Here is a 21498-nt window from a genome sequence, read left to right on the forward strand (position 1 = left end):
AGTCACTTTGTGAGGCTTACATAATAGAAACCACCCAAAAATGACCCCAGCACTTTGACCCAACAAGTGATTCAAAGAATTTAGAAATATTTGGCTGTGAAAGCGAAAATTTTTATTTTTTTACAAGAAAATGTCTCTTTAGGCCCACACTATTTATTTTCACAAGGGGTAACAGAGTAAATTACACCCACAATTTGTTACCCATTCTCTCCTGAATATGGCAACACTTCATATGTGGCCGTAAACTGCTATATGGGCACACTGTAAAGTTCAGTGTACTGATAAGCAACAGCTGATGTATTCGGTATCCTACAAATTTTATATACAGTTGCAAGAAAAAGTATGTGAACCCTTTGGAATGATATGGATTTCTGCACAAATTGGTGATAAAATGTGATCTGATCCTCATCTAAGTCACAACAATAGACAATCACAGTCTGCTTAAACTAATAACACACAAAGAATTAAATGTTACAAATGTTTTTATTGAACACACCATGTAAACATTCACAGTGCAGGTGGAAAAAGTATGTGAACCCTTGGATTTAATAACTGGTTGAACCTCCTTCGGCAGCAATAACTTCAACCAAACGTTTCCTGTAGTTGCAGTTCAGACGTGCACCACGGTCAGAAGTAATTCTTGACCATTCCTCTTACGTATCATAGATTCGCTAACAGGGATGTTAGCATATGCCAGAGACTTTTGTAAGTCTTTAGCTGACACTCTAGGATTCATCTTCACCTCATTGAGCAGTCTGCGCTGTGCTCTTGCAGTCATCTTTACAGGAGAGTAGCAACAGTGCTGAACTTTCTCCATTTATAGGCAATTTGTCTTGCCGTGGACTGATGAACAGCAAGGCTTTTGGAGATACTTTTATAACCCTTTCCAGCTATATGCAAGTCAACAATTCCTAATCGTAGGTCTTCTGAGAGCTCTTTTGTGCGAGGCATCATTCACATCAGGCAATGCTTCTTGTAAAAAGCAAACCCAGAACTGGTGTGTGTTTTTTATAGGGCAGGGCAGCTGTAACCAACACCTCCAATCTCATCTCATTGATTGGACTCCAGTTGGCTGACACCTCACTTCAATTAGCTCTTGGAGATGTCATTAGTCTAGGGGTTCACATAATTTTTCCACCTGCACTGTAAATGTTTACATGGTGTGTTTAATACAAACATGGTAACATTTAATTCTTTGTGTGTTATTAGTTTACGCAGACTGTGATTGTCTATTGTTGTGAATTAGATGAAGATCAGATCACATTTTATGACCAATTTGTGCAGAAATCCAGATCATTCCAAAGGGTTCACATACTTTTTCTTGCAACTGTATATAAGCTTTATATGGTAGGACATAGTCGCCAAATATAGCAGCTAAAAGAAACAAGAGTCTCAAATTATATCAAAGAAATATGTTATATAATATATGTCATCACTAGAGTTGAGCGGACACCTGGATGTTCGGGTTCGGCAGGTTCAGCCGAACTTGAAAAGAAAGTTCGGGTTCAGGACCCGAACTTGATCCCAACTTGACCCCGAATGTGACACTCACTTATGCACGTCTAATCCTAGATGTGCACTATATGAAACAGATGTTTTTTTGTTCACCCCAGTAAGCAAAAAGCCGTATTTCTGGCCTAAATGTGACACTCACTTATGCACGTCTAATCCTAGATGTGCACTATATGAAAAAAATGTTTTTTTTAACCCCAGTGTCTCAAAGCAGTATTTCTGGACTTGCAGACATGCAGATATCCTGTGCTGGTGCAATATCGTTGCATAAAATGGCTGCCGATTATGTCTTGATATTGACTAACTGAAGGAAAAAAAGTTCGTTTTCAGTAGTAGTTAGCTAAGGGCAGGCTTAAAACAATTGTGCACTGCACCCACAAAACACATTTGCTGTAGATCGCTGAGTAAAGAAGCAGTTTTTCATAAGATTTCTCCCTGATCTCTCCCTGACAGCAGCTGCAGCCTCTCCCTACACTAATCCGAGCAGAGTGATGGGCGGCACTACGTGACTCCAGCTTAAATAGAGGCTGGGTCACATGCTGCAGTTGGCCAATCACAGTCATGCCAATAGTAGGCATGGCTGTGATGGCCTTTTGGGGCAAGTAGTATGACGCTTGTTGATTGGCTGCTGTGCAGCCTTTCAAAAAGCGCCAAGAAAGGGCCGAACTCCGAACCTGAACCCGAACTTTTACGTAAATGTTCGGGTTCGGGTCCGGGTGCCGAAAAACCTAAAGTTCGGTACGAACCTGAACTTTACAGTTCAGGTTCGCTCAACTCTAGTCATCACATTGCAGAGGCACTGAGCTACCAGAACATATAAAGTTCTAGTCCCCTTTTATAAAACAACACCCGTCAAGGAATTCATCTAGGGGTGTAATGAGAATTTTTAGCTTTGTTATGGGTTTTATTAGAATGGCAATTGAAATGTGGAGAAACGGGAAATTATAATTTTTACCAGCATAGAGTTTCAAGGGGGTGTTTTATAAAATGATCAAAGGGGGTTTAGTTAAAAGTCAACAGAGGTGTGGTAGATTCTAAAACAATCTTTTATGCAAAGACTCGGCTTTGAGGGGCACGTCTCACAATGATGAATTGTGTCTTTCCTGATTCCATTTATGGAGCATACCCGACACCTTTTTTGTGGCCTTTTCCGTGTCTCTGTGGGGGGAACTACCCCAGGGAAATGCCTCGTATTATTCTGCTCTCACTTTCTGTGGCCCAAATAAAAAGGTCTTTATTACTTTTTCTTGAAAGTGCAGGAATTTTCCTCTGTTTCCTGCACTTCTGTATATTACAAAAGCATTATAGAGGGCAATTTTTGTCAGGTGCAATGCCAATTATTTATACCATGCCCAAGTTTTGCGGAGGGCAGTGTATGGAACAGGAACCTGGCCTGACAGACCCACCCCTCCCATAAACTTATTATAGTCCTGGATGCACACAGGTTTGGGGACTGATTCTATGGATCCACCAACTGGAACAGGGGTGGATCTGTTAGCATGTATGGTAGTAAGTACAAAGACGTGTACTTAACAAGCATCATGTTATCACTGCAAACTGCCCTGCTTTTCCTCACTCTTATTCTTTGGTCTATATCATTTTTAGGCAGATGTTTTTGGTTTCGTCTGATAGTACCGCATGCAACACTGTCTCTGGAAAACAGGCATTTCAGTAGTGGAACACTTGTGTAGAAGTTGTCAAGGTACAAGTTGTACCTTTGACCTAGCAGGGGGTGAATCAAGTCACATACTATTTTTCCTGCTATTCCAAGGAGAGGGGGGCACTCTGGGGGTTCAATTTTTTTATCTTTTCCCTCGTAAACTCAAAATGTATGTGTATAGCCACTTAGGCTTTCACATAGTTTGTAGAGTTTGATGCCATATCTGGCCCGTTTGTTGGGCAAGTATTGGCAAAAATGCAGTCTGCCCTTGAAGTGCACAAGGGATTCATCAATGGACAGATGCTTTTGAGGGGTGTAGACCTGGGCAAACTTGAGATTATAATGATCTATAATGGGCCGAATTTTGTCTAAACGATCGTATCCAGGATCATTAGGGGGTGGACAATCTGCATTATTGTTACAATGTAGAAATTTCAGGAGACTTTCGAATCGGGTCGTGAACATAATGGTACGGTATATTGGCGTGTGATGTAAAAGGTCATTACTCCAATATGACCGTAGTGATGGTTTTTAAATTATCCCCATATTAAGTATTAGACCCCAAAAAATTTTCATTCCTAAAGGGGTCGTGGGAGTCCACTGAAGGGGTCTTGCATAGTATGAGTTGGGGTGGGCGACTAAAAATTGATTAGCATAAAAATTTGTTTGCACTAAGACAAGTACTGACGTCCCCAATATTTTTATTTTATTTTTTCAATAAACGTCTAACTTACCCTAAAACTAGAGCTCTAACCATAATAACTCCCTAACTAACCCTAATGAATTGCCAAAAACAGGTTACTGACAGTATGGATGACAGCGACTGGTGTGCTGATGTACTGTCACTATTGCAGACAGCACACAGTGACAAGCACAGGGGACAAATGAGGGGTGATGAGGGTCACAGGGGACAAATGAGGGGTGATGAAGGGCACAGGGGACAAATGAGGGGTGATGAGAGTCACAGGGGACAAATGAGGGGCACTTTTTGAGTGTGTGTGTGTTGTTTTTTTTTCCCCAGGTCTGTTTCACTCTGGCTCCGATCACTTCTCTCACTGAAATGAGAGGATCGAAGGTTAAAGATAGTGTTCTGTACATAACTCATTGTGATTGTTCCACAGTCAGGAACGGACCAATCACAATGAATTATGTACAGAAAGCTATTTCTCATCCCCAACCTCTCATTTCAGTGAGAGCCGGACGCCAGAAGAGGAATGCCAGAAGAGGAGGAGATGTGTGCGCGCGATCACTCGTGGGTAAGAAATAATGTGTGGTGTGTGATCTGCGGCCGGGACCACTGCTGATCGGTCCCTGGCCTTCAAGGGGGAGTTGTTCGGTCCCCTACACAGTCAGGTAATTTGCGCTTCAGGTGCGCGATCTTGGCTGGGGAGCATTTAAATGAACGCCGTGCATGTATGACGTTCTGCGTTCTGGCACAGTTTTCCCCTCCGTATATGTACAGTGTTCTGCGCTAAGGGTCTAAAGTTGCCTTCCTTATGTATTGCACTGCTCCAATGGCTGACATAATGTAAATGTAGTACTACCATTCCTATACCCTGCTACTTTCTCTAATGGTTAACACATAATGTAATTTGTGTATTTATTCCACGTCCTCTTACATTGTGCATTCATAATATTGCTATGAAACTGTCATGTTCATGTAATGTGTATGGTCCACCAGCAGATGGCAGGGTATCTGGCATAGACAGAGAGAGATTCTTAGATAGAATGGAACTTACCATTTCATTCTCCACCTTTTGGGCAGAAGTGGGCGAGCCTACCAAGGGGGGGGGGGTTGAGGGGTTGCAGTTCTATTCCAGTCAGTCCAAAGTTGAGAGTGAAATTGAGTTGGAAGGAGATAAGAATCCCCCTCACTCCTTACAGTTTACAGACAGAGTTTTACAATGGGGTTAACAGTTGTTAGCGGTTTTTCTCAGGCAGGTTTATGCTGGTATAAGATGAGGCATCAGACCTCCAACCCATGAATATTTCCCTGTGCAATGAATATCCGGTTTGCTTCTGATCAGGAGATAAATCTCAACCGTGAGTCAACATAGGTTGCTAAATATCTGAAATCTTTATTTTTCAGCACATACTTATAAGGCTTTTTGGGGTGGGCGCATATTGTCTCTCAAGATCCAATCGGAACAATCCTGGTATTTCTTAGGAGGCCCTGGGAACATGTGTTGTCAAAATACAGTTGAAACTTTGTTAAACAATACTGGTATCTGCTATATACAATACTTGCAAAAGAGCTATTTTACATTGAACAGGTTTTCCTCTACATGCTAATAAGTTGAATAGGTTATCACAGTTCGTTGCCATTGTATGTGAGGTGAGATGTTAAATAGCCTTTTGTTCATGGATGCTGCTATTGTGTCCAGCACTGGCAGGGTGTGAGCTATGTTAATTCGAGGTACTGCATTCCACAAGAGATGAGGCTTGTATAATATATATCTAATCTGTGATGTATCAAAAGTAAGATTATGAAAAATCCCTTTCAACAGTCAAAGGCACTCCAATGGTACCAGAACCGCTACAGAGTCAGGACCAGACTGAAGTCAGAGATTAGCACAGCAGAGAAAGATAGAGCAATGGATTCCAGTTTGCCTGCCAGTTTACCCAAAAGTTGCTGGAGCCAAGAGAAATTATTGTTACAAGAAATATTGTCTGGAAGCAAGTTTACTCAATTAAAGCTGTTGAACTTTTACCAAGTCTGGACTCTTAATCCCCAGTTATAACTCTCTCCTTTATTGCTATAGAGCCTAACCCTGGGGAGCGACAGTATCTACTGTCAAACTGAGAAGTGGGGAGAGGTAATTACGTCTAGTGTAAGCAACAAACTAGTTAAAATGGATTTTGTTTTTGATAGAAAACTTGGGCCACATGTAACACTGACTACAAGAGTTATGAACAGCAAATACATGACCATGTCTACTTACATATGTATTAGAATCAGGCAGTCTGAGAAGTGGCATTGCCATTGTGGGTGGCAGAAGAGTGACCCAAGAATCAGCTTATCTACAGCTAAAAAGATGAAACAGATGGCACTGCAAAAATTGAATAACCGTCCTTAGGGTGCATTCACACGTCAGTATTTTTACCTTTCCAGATAAACGTTCCTGTTTTTTGCGGATCCGATAATCTGGATGACATGAGGATGCTTTTAGCATGTCATCCGATTTTTTGACGGATCCATTGACTAGAATGGGATGACGGAACGCAAAATCGGACAAATAGTAGGACAGGGTATATTTTTTTTCCAGGATCCGAATAACGGAACCCACGGAACTGAACGGAATCACGGAATCGGAGAGCACCATGAGTGCTCTCCGATTATTTGCGGATTCCATTGAAAATGAATGGATCCGCATAACGTTCCGTTTTTAATCGGAACGGATGCGGAACACCAAAACGGACGTGTGAATGGACCCTTAAAAGTGATAAAGTTTTCTCTTTTTTAAAACCATACGGCTTTGTTCACATCCATCTCTGAGGTTCAGAACCCTTTTGTAGCCAAGAACTAATTCTAAGAAGTACAAAGCTATACTATGTCATATATAAAAATCTATGGATATGTTCTGTGCCTTTGACTCAGATTTCATATAAGGAGTTTCTTTTCACAAATTAATTGCTTCTGGGGTACTTTATTCTTTATTTCTTATTTATAGGACTTGGGTACATTCAATGATTATGTGTATTACACTTCTCCTTAAAGGGATTGTCAGAGATAAAAAAAAAAATCCAGACAACCCTTACAATTGCTTAAAATAAACAAAACATGATATTCTCACCCACTTCTCCAGCACTGTTCTCTGCGGCACTGCTCTGGTACTCCTGACACTGTTTACAAAAACCAGGGGTAATGTGCCCGGATATCACTGTTTTCAACTGTAGACGGCTGAGGACTGTGATTGGCTGCAGCGGTGATGTGCTTGGATAGGACACATGATCCCCACAGCCAATTGTTGGCCTCAGCTGTAGACTGCTGAGAAAAATGATTTGCTGTGGCAATCAAAAGCGGCAATTACTTGCCCAATTATTGTAAGCAATTGTAGGGACTGCTTGAGATTTTTCATTATCTTGGAAAACCCCTTTAAGGATAGCAAAGAGTCCAAAAGGAAAAAGCTGTAATGGCTAACATTTCCCCCCCATAGGAATTCGAAAACTAACAGTGCTATAAACAATGAGCACATTCCAAAATCTAAGTGTTGGCTTTTTTTTTATTCCCCACCTTAGTATGATAAGGATATACATTCTTTGTTGTTGGCATTAAATCTAAGATACATGTCTGGCAAGTTTTAGTGAAAAAGACAAAGCACATTTAATTATGTAGAAATTGGCTTGCTATTAAGTATGGAGATGATTAGGCTATGGTTATAATACCTAGAGCTCTGGAAATACGCATATTGTAATATTTCTCACTTTATATCCTCCATTATCTGGTTATTTTGATATTTTGTTTCCATATTTGATCCCACTTCATACATATCATGTTGTTTCTCTGCATATATGAGATATAGTATAATTATAGTTACAGTCCAAGCCAAAGACAGAATTAAGATCAAATAGTGAAAGATACTGGTAAGTTCCAAACACTTGAACAAGTTGGATTTGCTTGTTATACTGTACTGGTGCAGCTCAATAAATTAGAATTGACTTACTTGACAACTTGATTTGTGTACCTCTCCACCCTTCCTCCAGACTCTAGGACCTTGATTTCCAAATAAAATGCAAAATTTACTTTCATCTGAAAACAGGACTTTGGACCACTGAGCAACCGTCCAGTTCTTTTACTCCTTAGCACACGTAAGATGCTTCTGACATTGTCTCTGGGTCATGAGTGGCTTGACACAAGGAATGCAACAGATGTAGTTTATGTCTTGGATACATCTTTGTGTGATGGCTCTTCAAGCACTCCAGACGCAGTTTACTACTTGTGAATCTCCCCCAAATTCTTGAATGGCCTTTTTTTTTATAATCCGTTCAAGGCTGCTATTATACCTATTGCTTGTGCACCTTTTTCTACCACATTTTTTCCTTTCACTCAACTTTCCATCAATATACTTGGATAAAGCACTGTAAAAAGCCAGCTTCTTTAGCAATGTTCATTTGTGGCTTACCCTCCTTGTTGATGGTGTCAATGACTGTCTTCTGGACAACTGTCAAGTCAGCAGTCTTCCCCAGGATTGTGTAGCCTACTGAACCAGACTGATGGCACATTTAACCCCTTCACTGGTGGGGTCTTTAAACATGGCTCCCGCTCGCATGTGCAGCGATGGCCATGGCCCGTGGCTAATGTCAATTGCTAATAATGCCAAAAATTCCAATCCCGGACATTACAACCTTTAGATGCAGTGTTCAAGTTTGATCACGGCATCTAAAGGGTGAAAAACCTGAAAGTGCACGCTTCCAGGTTAAGACCGGCATCTCCGTGCGGCGATCCCGGGTTGCTGGTCATTTTTTCTAATAGGCTTGGTCTCTCTGAAGAGACCCAGTGTATTAGAGCTGCAATTCCTATGTTGGCCAGCGGATGACAGGCCAACATAGGAGATCATCATTTAGAAAATTACTATACTCCCTATGGGGGAGATCATAAAAAGTAGTGGACATTGTAGCCTCCTGGAGGGGCTACAAAAAAATAAAAAATGTTAAAAATATAAATAAAGATATGTAAAAATTTTAATCACCCTACTTTCTTTAGAATAAAAAAATAAATACATAACTAATAAAAAATATAAACATCATGGGCATCACTGCATCCCAAAATGCCCGTACTATTAAAATATAAAAATATTTTTCCAATACGGAGAACGTTGTAACAGAAAAAGTATCAAAATGGCTGATTTGCCATTTTTTCATCGCTTCTCTTACCCCCAAAAATTGAATAAAATGTGTTCAAAATAACACACACACACTCCAAAAGGGTATCAATAAAAAACATCCTGCAAAAAATGAGCCCGCACACAGCTGAGTAGGCATAACTATAAAAAAGGTCTGGGGGACAGAATATGGTGATGTAAAAAAATAGTATAATGACCTCTGACCCCATGCTGGGTATAATTACCAGATGTTGATTCAGTTACATATTTATTCCCAGAGCATTCTTGTTCTTGTACGGTCACTCAGAATTGAGAAAGCTCGTTGGAAGAACGAGTGAAACGTTTTCAAGAAATCTACAGTAAGTCCAGTTGCCTTGATTTATTCTTTACAGATATACTGTGACCTGGATAAATGAGAACCTTCACAGACGTGGCATTAGAATATAAATACTTTAGATATGTCATAGAAACATATCAAAAGCTTAGAACAGGGGTGGGGAGGTCTGGCTGTTGAGACCCCCACCTATCCCTAAAATAAGATGGACTCCATAGAAGTCTATGGACCAGTCTCAATTCCATCCTCAGCAGCAAGGAAAGAGAGTGCACTATGAGTATGCTTCTCTCCCCTCGTTCTAGGGATCGGTGCCAGTCTCAGCGCTCAGACCCACTGAACTAAACTTTTGATATGTCTCTATGACATATCAAAAGTTTTTGGAAAAGTCAGTGGTCCTTTACATTCAAAAGTTTCCCCATACACACTATTAGTGTTAGGCGAATCAAAGTATCCAAAGTAGACTTCGATCTGAATTTCAGGGAATATTTAATTAGCCACAAAGCTGAATTTCCTTGTGCTTCGTAATAATAAATCGATTTTCCCTGAAATGGTGGTAAAAAAATAAATAAAAATACTCACCTCCATTTGAGCATGAAGAGGCTGCCGTGGCCATCTTGCTAAGTAAAATGGCTGCTGTGGCCTCTTCCGGGTGACTGGTGACCTGTGCCCTTCAAATGGATAAGGTGAGTGCAATAAAATTTTTTTTTAAATGATTAGCCCCTCAAAGTCCTTAATATTCATCTCAGATTCCGCGATCAGCGATGAACACGGCATCTGAGGGGTTCAATGGTGGGGGGCGGCGCAATCACTGTTCCCCGTCATTGCACCCGCTACATACAAAGAAATGCACTTTGTGACAAATTAACAAAGCGACAAAACGATTTTCCTTGTAAAATGCTCTTCTATACACACTACGTATAACTCGGCCACACCCTTCGATTTTAGCAGGGTCAGCTAACAGTCTAATGAGTATGGGGGCCTTCTAACTTTCCCCTGAAAGCAGATGTAGGTGAAAGGAATGATTGCGCTTGTTGGATCTCAACATGTTTGATGCTTTGTTTCCATTCCATCTCCATACCCCATTACTGTAAGTGCTTTACTGAGAATTATTTCATGTGAATTTTTCATAATATCTATAGTTTAAAATAATGCCTGAAATCTTGTGGTTTTCTCACTGGCCACTGAGCTCAACATTTCTAGTTCTGTAGAGAATCCCTTCTCAATGATAATTATCATCACTGGCAGGACTACATTGAAAGGTTACACCCCTATTTTAAGAAGCAGAAGATACAGGATCTACAATCAATAAAAGGTGATGGTTACCTCCTCCCCCTTGCAGCGACATCTGCCACATGCCCAGAACACTCCTAGAGAGGACAATGAGTCATCTCCAGAAAACAGGGCTCCTATGGTCCATGTGGCAGCTGTAAAGCAGATATCTGAACTGCTGTTGAATAGGACCTGTCATCCCATCTGACAAGTCTGTTAGTACATACGTGTATTCCCCGTGAAACAGGAGTTCTTAAACATTTTTTCTTATAAGTTGGCTTTATGCCTTTTCTCTCTTATTCATGCTAGAAATGTATAAATAGGTTAAAGGGAACCTGTCACCACGAAAATGCAATGAAAACTACAGGCAGCATAAAAAAACAACAAAGGGGGGATCTAATAACTATGTATAAATATATCAGGGGTCAGTACAGAGATCTATCCCATCATCTATTTATCCCCAGGACTGTGACTGTGACGAGGGGACATCCTCTGCGTCTGGAGGAAAGAAGGTTTGTAAACAAACATAGAAGAGGATTCTTTACGGTAAGAGCAGTGAGACTATGGAACTCTCTGCCTGAGGAGGTGGTGATGGTGAGTTCACTAACAGAGTTCAAGAGGGGCCTGGATGTATTTCTGGAGTGTAATAATATTACAGGCTATAGCTACTAGAGAGATCCAGGTAGGTATTCTGATTGCCTGATTGGAGTCGGGAAGGAATTTTTTCCCCCTTAAGTGGGGAAAATTGGCTTCTACCTCACAGGGGTTTTTTGCCTTCCTCTGGATCAACTTGCAGGATAACAGGCCGAACTGGATGGACAAATGTCTTTTTTCAGCCTTATAAACTATGTTACATATTACACAGCAGGAGGAGCTGAGCAGATTGATATACAGATTCAGTAAAACGTCTAATTTATTAATTTAAATTCCCACTCATTCTGGGCTTTGAAGTCAAGTTGGTGGTTCTATTACTAAAGGATTTTATGGTTTTTGTAAAATATACTGTAGATAATGACATGGAAAATTACAAATATAAAACAATCATCAAAAATTGTTTAAACATATTGTTATGTTAAACATACAAATGTGTTTTAAACACCAGATCATTTTCTGATGAAACATTGCCTTTAAGAGACTTTAAAAAACAATTAGCAAAGGTTCAGAATGAATACATTACTGGTGTAACAGGAATCCCGGGGTATATAGATAAAATAGAATGCAATAGTTATAAGGGAATTATTCATTAGTGTAGTTACCTTTTGAATAATTCTTAAAAACTTAAATTCAACAAAGTTTGATCTTCTAAATATAAATCTGGCAATAATGTTTTCCTAATGTAAAATCATGACATGTATTACACAGCAGGGTGAGAAAAAAGTGCCAAACTATCATTTTCTTCTGTTAAACAACCAATAAACCTTTCTGAAGTATTATTTAGTTGTAGAGTCATCCCAACCATAATCTTATACTACCTGCACGATTGGACAATTGGATTGGATTGTGAGAGTGTAAAGGGACACAACCCCAACTGACAGCACTCAATTTGTTTCAATATTTCTGGTGCACGCACAAGAACGCAAAAGGTTTTCAGGAACCACTAAAACAAATCTCCTCTCACAAGCCAGCGAGAGAAGACAGGCGCTGAATTAATCAGAAATCCCACGCTACAGAAACATCTCATATTTTTAAAGTTGAATGAAATGATATCTGGACAAATATCAATTTTGACTTCCTAGGGTAAAACAAGGGTTAAATAGCGAGACGCTTTCTTGAAATATAGCACTGCCCTTGCCACATCAACATGAATCCTGAGCCTGGCAACATTTTCCATTTGCTGTAAACAGAGCCTATGCAGCGTCCCAGACTTCTCAATGTGCCTGACAATGTTACTTCTCATATTCTGCCTGAAAGAATGTGCCTCCTTCTATGTAAGAGTCCACATTTAGCTTATAGAAAAGATATTGGAAAACTAAACTAACCCTCCGCCGCCACATTCTTTCTTATTTAGAGATATGGAGTCAGACAAAGGAGCTCTCTGTGAAGGGAGTCACATTTTACATTTGCTTGCCCCGCTTTAGCTATTTCATAATAACATGGCAGACAGCTGGGCAGGTAGCATACAGGTATTATCTTTCACCGAAAAACATTTTAGTGCACATGCAGGTCACATTTTCTATATGCACCTTTAATTGTGGTGCAAGGATTACTTCATATGTTTAACGTCAGGGACGTTTATACCTAATTTTGAAAGAATCTTGTAGATTTGCTCGACTTTTCAAAGCATTTATAACTTTTCTAGTCGCAATCTGCATTTTACGCTACCCTTGCCAAGGGCAGAGTGAGGGTTTGGTCATCGGACCCAGCTCATTCATCATTTTTAATGGCGAAAAACTGATATAAATAATGACTACGAGCTGCCGTAGATTTCATTCTGGTGCACAGTGAGCCGGAGGGGCCCTGTAATTTATCACGAGGCTTGAGCCTCATAATAAAGTAAATGCCTCCTCTGGCAGGGCAGGCCCTATGAAGACCAATGTAGCACACACCGGCCTAAAGTTTCATTTGCATCTGCGTACTTATGGACACAAATTGTTGAAAATCTGCAAACACTTCAGTTGCTGCAGAAAAAAAAGCTGTTGTGGATTTAAAAAGCGTAATGTAGATTTTCCACGTATTTTGCTGCAGATTTGACTCTTGGCTGTACAAAAAATTCAATCTCTGACAAACCCCACATCAAAAGGTATGCATCGTGCAGAATATGTTGCTGATTTTACCTTGACTTCCTAAATTGTTCCGCTGGGAACATATTTGCTAAGTGTGACCATGGTCTTTAAGGGGATCTGTCACCATGATCAACCCTATTAAACAAGGCATACTGCCTGGTAGGGTTGATCATGGTGACTAAAGTGAGCCCTTTTCTCTATAATTGGTATACTGTTGTAGAGAAATTCTTACTTTTAGATAAATGCAATTGAGGTGCTCCAAGCAATTAGGGGCTGGCTTAGCCCCTCGGAGCACCACCTTTTCCTGTTGCCACTCCCCCTCCCAATAAGATTGAAAGTCCCAGGAATCCTTACTACTCTGATGGCTGGCCCTGAAATCTTGCACATACGACGGCGCAGTGAAGATCTCAGAGTAGTCGTCCCCACTGTGATATATTCTCTGCACATGCGCCCAGGGTACTGCCAATGGCATACGTGAGATTTCAGGGCTAGGCATTAAACCAGTGAGGATGCCTGGCCCTGTCAATATCACTGGGAGTGGCAATGGGGAGAGGTGCAGGTAACGTAGTGTTCTGACGGGCTAGGCCAGCCCTTTAGTGCTCCGTGCACTTCATTTACTAATAACCAAAAAGTAAGAATTTCTCTGCCTCGGTAATACAGATTGTGCGAAAAAGGGCTCATTTTAGTCACCATGATCAACCCTATCAGGCAGTATGCCTGGTTTAAAGGGAACCTGTCACCAGGATTTTGTGTATAGAGCTGAGGACATGGGCTGCTAGATGGCTGCTAGCACATCCACAATATCCAGTCCCCATAGCTCTGTGTGCTTTTATTGTGTAAAAAACCCAATTTTATACATATGAAAATTAACATAAAAGAGTGATATCTTACTTGTGCGACCAGAGAAGAGTCATATTTTCAAGCTCTGACTCATCTCAGGTTAATTTGCATATGTATCAAATCAGTTTTTATACACAATAAAAGCACACAGAGCTATGAGGACTGGGTATTGCAGATGTGCTAGCGGCCATCTAGCAACCCATGTCCTCAGCTCTATACCCAAAATCCAGGTGACGGGTTCCCTTTAATAGGATTGATTATGGTGACAGAAGTTCTTTCATAGCAAACATATCAATGAGTTTGAAACCCAACTGGGGCAATATTTACTCATAGTTGGTATGATTTCTCATGCTTCTCAGTGCCCAAGCATCATTCCACATTTTAACTCTACACTTGTGTTTTGTGCAGTAACGGTCAGAGGTGTAACTATAGCGGGTGCAGAGAATGCGGTTAAATCCAGGCCAAGGAGCCGAAGGGGGCACATAAGGTCTCTCTTCCCCATGTGAGAAGATCAGTACACGATAATCAAGATCTGGCAGTTAAAATAAATGCATACACATCGGATATCTATAGTGACTTCTCCCTGTTCATCAATAGTGCTCTGAAAAATTGTAGACCATGGATGGGTCATGTATGACAGAATCAACATAGATGATGATCAACTTGATGGGACAATTTCTGCTCCAGTGGTTGTCTGCCTCTGCTCAGAAAATAGAATGGCACACAGGTGGCAACCCTTACTGCCCACAGAATCCCTAACTAGTGATGAGCGGGAGGTGCCATATTCGATCTTGCGATATTTTGCGAATATTCGATTGAATATTCGTCGAAATCGAATATTCGTCATTATTCTATTTATCCTGAATAATATGCGATTTTATTATTCGTGTATTGCGATTTATTAATTTTTTAAAACTGTATAAGGCAACTTTCCTAATGGTTGGCTATTGGCTAATATGTGTATTTTACGAATATTCGCTATATTGCTCTATATAGTTTGAATATGATGAATATTCTAAAAAACTAAGTTATAGCAATATAGCGAATATTCGTAAAATACGCAAATAGACTGTAATTTAGCTAATATAGAGCTATAATTTTTTTTTTATAGTTTCATTTTTTGGGTCTCTTCTGATCTACAGATTTGGAAAAAATTTACACTATAAAAAAAATACTATAGCACTATATTAGTTAAATTGCAGTCTATATGTGTATTTTACGAATATTCGCTATGTTGCTGTAACTTCGTTTTTTAGAATATGGCGAATATTCTAAAAAACGAAGTTATAGCTATATTCGTCTTTTTTTTCCAATCTGTACTTTTATTCCACTTTGGCATACTCCTCCCCGACAAGCGTCCCTGTCACCATGGGAACGCCTGTGGGTTAGAATATACCATCGGATCTGAGTTTTCACGATCTCAGGGAAAGCTCAGATCCGATGGTATTTTCTGACCCACAATGACAGGGATGCTTGTCGGGGAGGAGTATGTGAACAACTGTACAGATTGGGAAAAAAAAGGCGAATATTCTAAATAACGAATATATTCCCTATATTGCTATATATTTGTTTTTTAGAATATTCGCCATTTTTTTTCCATATGAAAACATGATTCCTTCCTGCTTAAGTTGCTTGTGGGCCAATGACTCATTGACCCACAAGAAAGAAGCAGGGAGGAATCATGTTTTCAGATGTTAAAAAATGACGAATATTCGATATAGCGAATATATAGCACTATATTCTAAATATTTGCGAATTAGTGAAGTTGCGATATTCGCGATTAATATTCGCTATTCAAATATTCGCGCTCAACACTATCCCTTACCTGTGATTCCCATAGAAAGAAATTAGACAGTAAGCACCACTGAAACAGGACTAATGTAAAACCCCAGCAATATTTGAATGGATCTCAATGAACTCTACGATACTTTATGAAAAACATTACATTTACAGTTGAGAGTCCAAATGTATCTGGTAGAAAGTTTCCTATTGGGTATATGATGATATTGTTTGTATAGTTATTGACTGGCGACTAATAGAGAAATATTCAAACTTACCTTTCAGTCACAGCTTTCATGAATTCCTCCACAAGGTCATCATAATCCTTGCCCCTCACTCGTTTGTGTCTCAGTCCAATATAAAGGGGGTCCTGTAGTAATTCCTGTCAAACAAAAAGTTATTTACAGTGTTAAAGGCCACCGCCACTGCAAATTAAACATATACCGGTAGTTGGCAGAATATAGTAGGAAAAAAATTCTAATCTCACTAATGTTCTCTGTTCCAATCGATGGGCCTGATGGATCTATTTTAAAGGAAATGTATCACCAAAAATTTTATCTGCCAGTTATAACCAGATAACAACACAACTCCTTTTTTCTAGTCTATTTTTATCTTCTGATTGCAGATTTTTTAAATCTATTTCCCTTGAACATGATTATGGGGTATGCCATCTTGCCTGAGCTGTTCTTAACAGCATTTAGAGAGCATTAAAAAATTGCTTTATGGCAGCCACATGGGCCATAGACACAATGGACAGGAGCTGACCTCCTCCATAAGTCTATGAGATTTTTCTAGGCATGCTTTGTGACCTGTGCAAAGGTCATTTTACAAGGAAAGAACAGATAAGCTTTCACAATCACCTATTGTGAAAGGTGTATCCAGTCTTATCTATACACAGGTGATATCATTACAGGTAGGATTAGAATGACAGATAAGCAGGTAACTGCAGTAAAATGAACTGTTCAGAAGTGGTGCCTATTATTAAGCTTAGTGGCCAGTGTGAAAACTGCAGGATGGTCCACGTGGCTGATGTAAAGCAGATATCTGTATTGCTGTTGAAGAGGACCTGTCATCCCCACCTGGCATGTCTGTTTTAGTACATACTTGTATTCCCCATAAAACAGGAGTTCTGAAACATTTTTTTCATATAAAACTTGGCTTTATGGCATTTCACTCTTATTCATGCTAGAAATGTATCAATAGGTTAAAGGGAACCTGTCTCCACAAAAATTAAATTAAAACTAGAGGCAGCATATTACAGAGCAGGAGGAGCTGAGCAGATTGATATACAGATTCAGTAAAACTTGTAATGTATTCATTTAAATTCCTGCTCAGTCTGGGCTTTGAAGTCAAGGAGGCGGTCCTATTAAGCCTATTCGATGCAAGCCAATTGTACCTGAAGAAGGGGTTAAACCCCGAAACGCGTTGTACCACTTGCTCAAATAAATAATAACCAATATCACTCCAACTTTTGGGTGGTTTTTGCGCCGTGGGATACCTTTCCTTTATCTGAACTATTAAGCCTATTATAAGGCTTAGTGGACTGTGTGAGAACCGCAGGATTTTATGTTTTTTGTTTAAATATAGATAGTGATATGGAAAATTAAAAATAACATCATCAAAAATTATTTTAAAATATGTTAAATATAAAAACGTGTTTTAAACAATAGATATTTTCTGATGAAACATTCCCTTTAAGAGACTTTTAAAGACCATTAGCAAAGTTTCAGAATGATTACATTACTGGATATATGGATAAAATTAAATGCAGTAGTTATAAGAGAATTATTCAATAGGTTAGTTGCCTTTTGAATAATTCTTAAAAAATTTAATTCAACAAACTTTGATCTTCTAAATATAAATCTGGCAATAATGTTTTCCTAATGTAAAATCATGACATGTATTACACAGCAGTGACAAACTATCATTTTATCCTGCTAAAGAACCAATAAATCTGTCCGATGTATTTTTTAATTGTAGAGTCATCCCAACCATAATGTCATGCTTGGTAGAGATGCTCTCATAGATAGGATTGCCAAAAGCATAATTGATGCCTTATTTATTGAAAAAAATGAGAGATTACATGCAGTAAAGGGGAAACTGAACTGCATAATGATGGACAATATGACATGTCCTGTGGCAAGGCTCCATGACAATGTGGTTTATGAGGTCCACTCCCTCGTAATAGAAATTATAGTGTACTTTTCTGCTATGGTGTAATGTCAATGAAAGTGTGCTGCTATCTATTTCTATTAAAGGGAGAGAGGAGTATTGCATGGCCAATAAGACTTCTTACACTTCATAGGTGTTCTCAGTAAGGAGAGATAGTACCCCCACATATTGAAGGGACAATTACTTGCAACCTACCTTAACTACTTTTCAAGTACAGTTGAATGTAATCCATTATTCTCTGTAAGAATTCATTTATGATTAGAGGAGGACTATGGTGCTCTTCAATGAGACTACTGATGGGAATTTGAGAAAATCTTTGCCCCATTATGATCATCATTCTATACACTTTCCATCACTCTATCTTACATATTTCTAGTTCTCACAACCTCCAGATAAAATAGCATACATTGTTATAAATTAGCTATACAACAATAGCTACAAAGTAGCTATTGTTGCAAACTGTTCTTTGATAAGACAACCATTTTTGGTAAATCAGCCCTTTAAAGGGGAATTATTCAGGACTAACTTGTTGATGAACTATTCTTAGGATAGGTCATCTGTATCAGATCAGAAGGGTTCCAACTCCCAGTCTTGCTGATCTGCTATTTTTATTAACTGCAGTGCAAGAACCAGGCGCAGGAGCTACTCATCTCAGTACACTGTGTAGTGGTCGTGCCCAATTACTGCAGTGTCGGGACTACACAGCTCAGTACACTGTATAATAGTCGTGCCTGATTACTGCAGTGTTAGGCTACTTTCACACTCGCGTTTGGTGCGGATCCGTCATGGATCTGCACAGATGGATCCGTTCAGATAATACAACAGTCTGGATCCGTTCAGAACGGATCAGTTTGTATTATCTTTAACATAGCCAAGACGGATCCATCTTGAACACCATTGAAAGTCAATAGAGGATGGATCCATTTTCTATTGTGCCAGATTGTGTCATAGAAAACAGGTCCGTCCCTGTTAGGCAATTTTGGACTCTTTGCCTATGGTGTCCCTGACACCAGACTTTCGGTGGTAAGCTTGAATTAAGTCTTTTCTGGTACCAGGAGAATGAATCAGATTGAACACTAAACACGTGTCTTGTTCAAATTCACTCTGTTTATTAACAGCATGTAAAGGCTTGATATAGGGGGGTTGAACTTCCTTGACATCCAATCATATGTTAGCATTTGTCTTAACCTATAATGTAGTTACACATAAGCTTTGCATTAACATAATAGATGACTCATAGTAACAGCATTAACCAATCAGGTATAGACACATATGGGCTAGTATGTATTGAACCAGGATGACCATATAAGGTATGACTGTTTAAACTAAGGAATGTAAGGGTCCCTTGAAACTGGACAGGAAGTTTCTCAGATTCCACAAAGGGGGGAACCTTGAAACTGTGCATGAACTAGATGTAATCATAATACACATTCTTAAAACAAAATGGAGTTACTTATACCCCTTCAGTCCCCATTGACTTACATTGTGTGTCAGAACGGATCCGTTTTGGCTCAGTTTCGTCAGACGCACAAAAAAATGCTGCAAGCAGCTTTTTGGCGTCTGCCTCCAAAGTGGAATGGAGATGGAACAACGGCAAACTGAGGCAAACTGATGAATTCTGTGTAGTAGTCGTGCCTAATTACTGAGGTGTCGGGACGACACAGCTCAGTTCACTGTGTAGTGGTCGTACCTGATTACTGCAGTGTCAGGACTACACAGCTCAGTACACTATAATGGGCATGACTGGTTACTGCAGCCCAGGGGCGTTGCTAGAATCTGAAGAGATCTGGGGCACGAGCCCACGTGAAGCCACGCCCCCACCCCATGAAGCCACGCCCTCATCATCACCGGGGGGGGGGCCTTTATTAACCCCTTTAAGCAGTGCTGAATGGGGTTAATAACTACAGTGAAGGGCCTAGCCGTCTGGGCAACCCCACAGATCATCCATAACAGTGCCATCCACAGATCCCCCATAAGTGCCATCTACAGATCCCCATCAGTGTCATCCACAGATCCCCATCAGTGTCATCCACAGATCTCCCATAAATGTCATCCACAGATCCCCATAAGTATCATCCACAGATCCCCTATAAGGGTCCATTCACACGTCCGTAAGTGTTCTGCGGATCCGCAGATTGCGGATCCGCAAAACACGGACACTAGCAATGTGCATTCCGCAATTTGCGGACCGTACATTTCCGGCACTGTAATAGAAAATGCCTAATCTTGTCCGCAATTGCGACAAGAATAGGACATTTTCTATTTTTTTGGCGGAAACGGAAGCACGGATGCGGAAGTGCGGATCCGCAAATGCGGACATCACATTCCGGCCCCATTAAAAATGAATGGGTCTGCACCCATTCCGCAAAATTGGATCCCCATAAGTGTCATCCACAGATCCCCCATAAGTGTCATCCACAGATCCCCATCAGTGTCATCCACAGATCCCCCATAAATGTCATCCACAGATCCCCCATAAATGTCATCCACAGATCCCCCATAAGTGTCATCCACAGATCCCCCATAAGTGCCATCCACAGATCCCCCATAAGTGCCATCCACAGATCCCCCATAAGTGTCATCCACAGATCCCCCCTAAGTGTCATCCACAGATCCCCCTAAGTGTCATCCACAGATCCCCTCCCCGCCCAGCGCCGCCTCCTAGCTAATTTATTCACTTCACTTGCCTCTGTGTAATCTCGCACAGGCGCACTGGCAGAGGCATGGTCGAACGAGGTGCGCTGGAAGATGGCGCATGCGCACTTCGCTCAACGATGCCTCTGCCAGTGCGCCTGTGCGAGATTACACAAAGTTCGCGCCTCCAGCAAGAGTGCGCTCTACACGGTGGTGCCGGCCCTGCATTCAGGGCACTGGACAAAACATCCGGGGCTCCAGCCCCGAATGTTTTGACCTAACGACGCCCCTGCTGCAGCCTGTTCCCATTCACTTTCTCTAAAGATGAAATGAAGACATAGAAAATCAGGTCATAAATAACTTTCCTATAGAGCTGCAGTGTATATATATAATCTTAGTATCAGATTAGTTGCGTAAACATCTTCATTATCTTGAAGACAGGTTGACAGAAGTTACTAATCAGTTACTAAATATTGCCAGAGGGGGCAATACCCAAGTTTCATATGTTCTTCTATCAGGGGTTTTGTCCTGCTTGCCACATTCAGACATGGGAATAACTGGTAGGAAATTAAATAGGCAGATTTTGTCCTTTTCTGTGCTCAAAGATTTCACTAACAGGATACAAAACTGATACCAAATAAACATAGTATGCAAACAATTATCATTAAATGAAAGACCGCATTATAAAAAAAAAATACGAAAGACAATACAGGAAAGGCTACATAAGCCAGAGTCTATGGTGGCACATGAGCA

The 21498-nt window shown here is 40.3% G+C and overlaps 1 protein-coding gene across 1 annotated transcript in view; it reads right to left on the reverse strand.

The window, feature by feature from the left end:
* ME1 (malic enzyme 1) overlaps window positions 1-21498 on the reverse strand; it is a 426557-nt gene that overhangs the window by 166019 nt on the left and 239040 nt on the right. The window contains exon 6 of the mRNA XM_040428702.1: window positions 16218-16321. Within this exon, the coding sequence (XP_040284636.1) occupies window positions 16218-16321 (104 nt within the window). The remainder of the gene's footprint in view (window positions 1-16217; window positions 16322-21498) is intronic.

Source organism: Bufo bufo, chromosome 4, assembly GCF_905171765.1.
Source record: "Bufo bufo chromosome 4, aBufBuf1.1, whole genome shotgun sequence".
Classification (NCBI taxonomy): domain Eukaryota; kingdom Metazoa; phylum Chordata; class Amphibia; order Anura; family Bufonidae; genus Bufo; species Bufo bufo.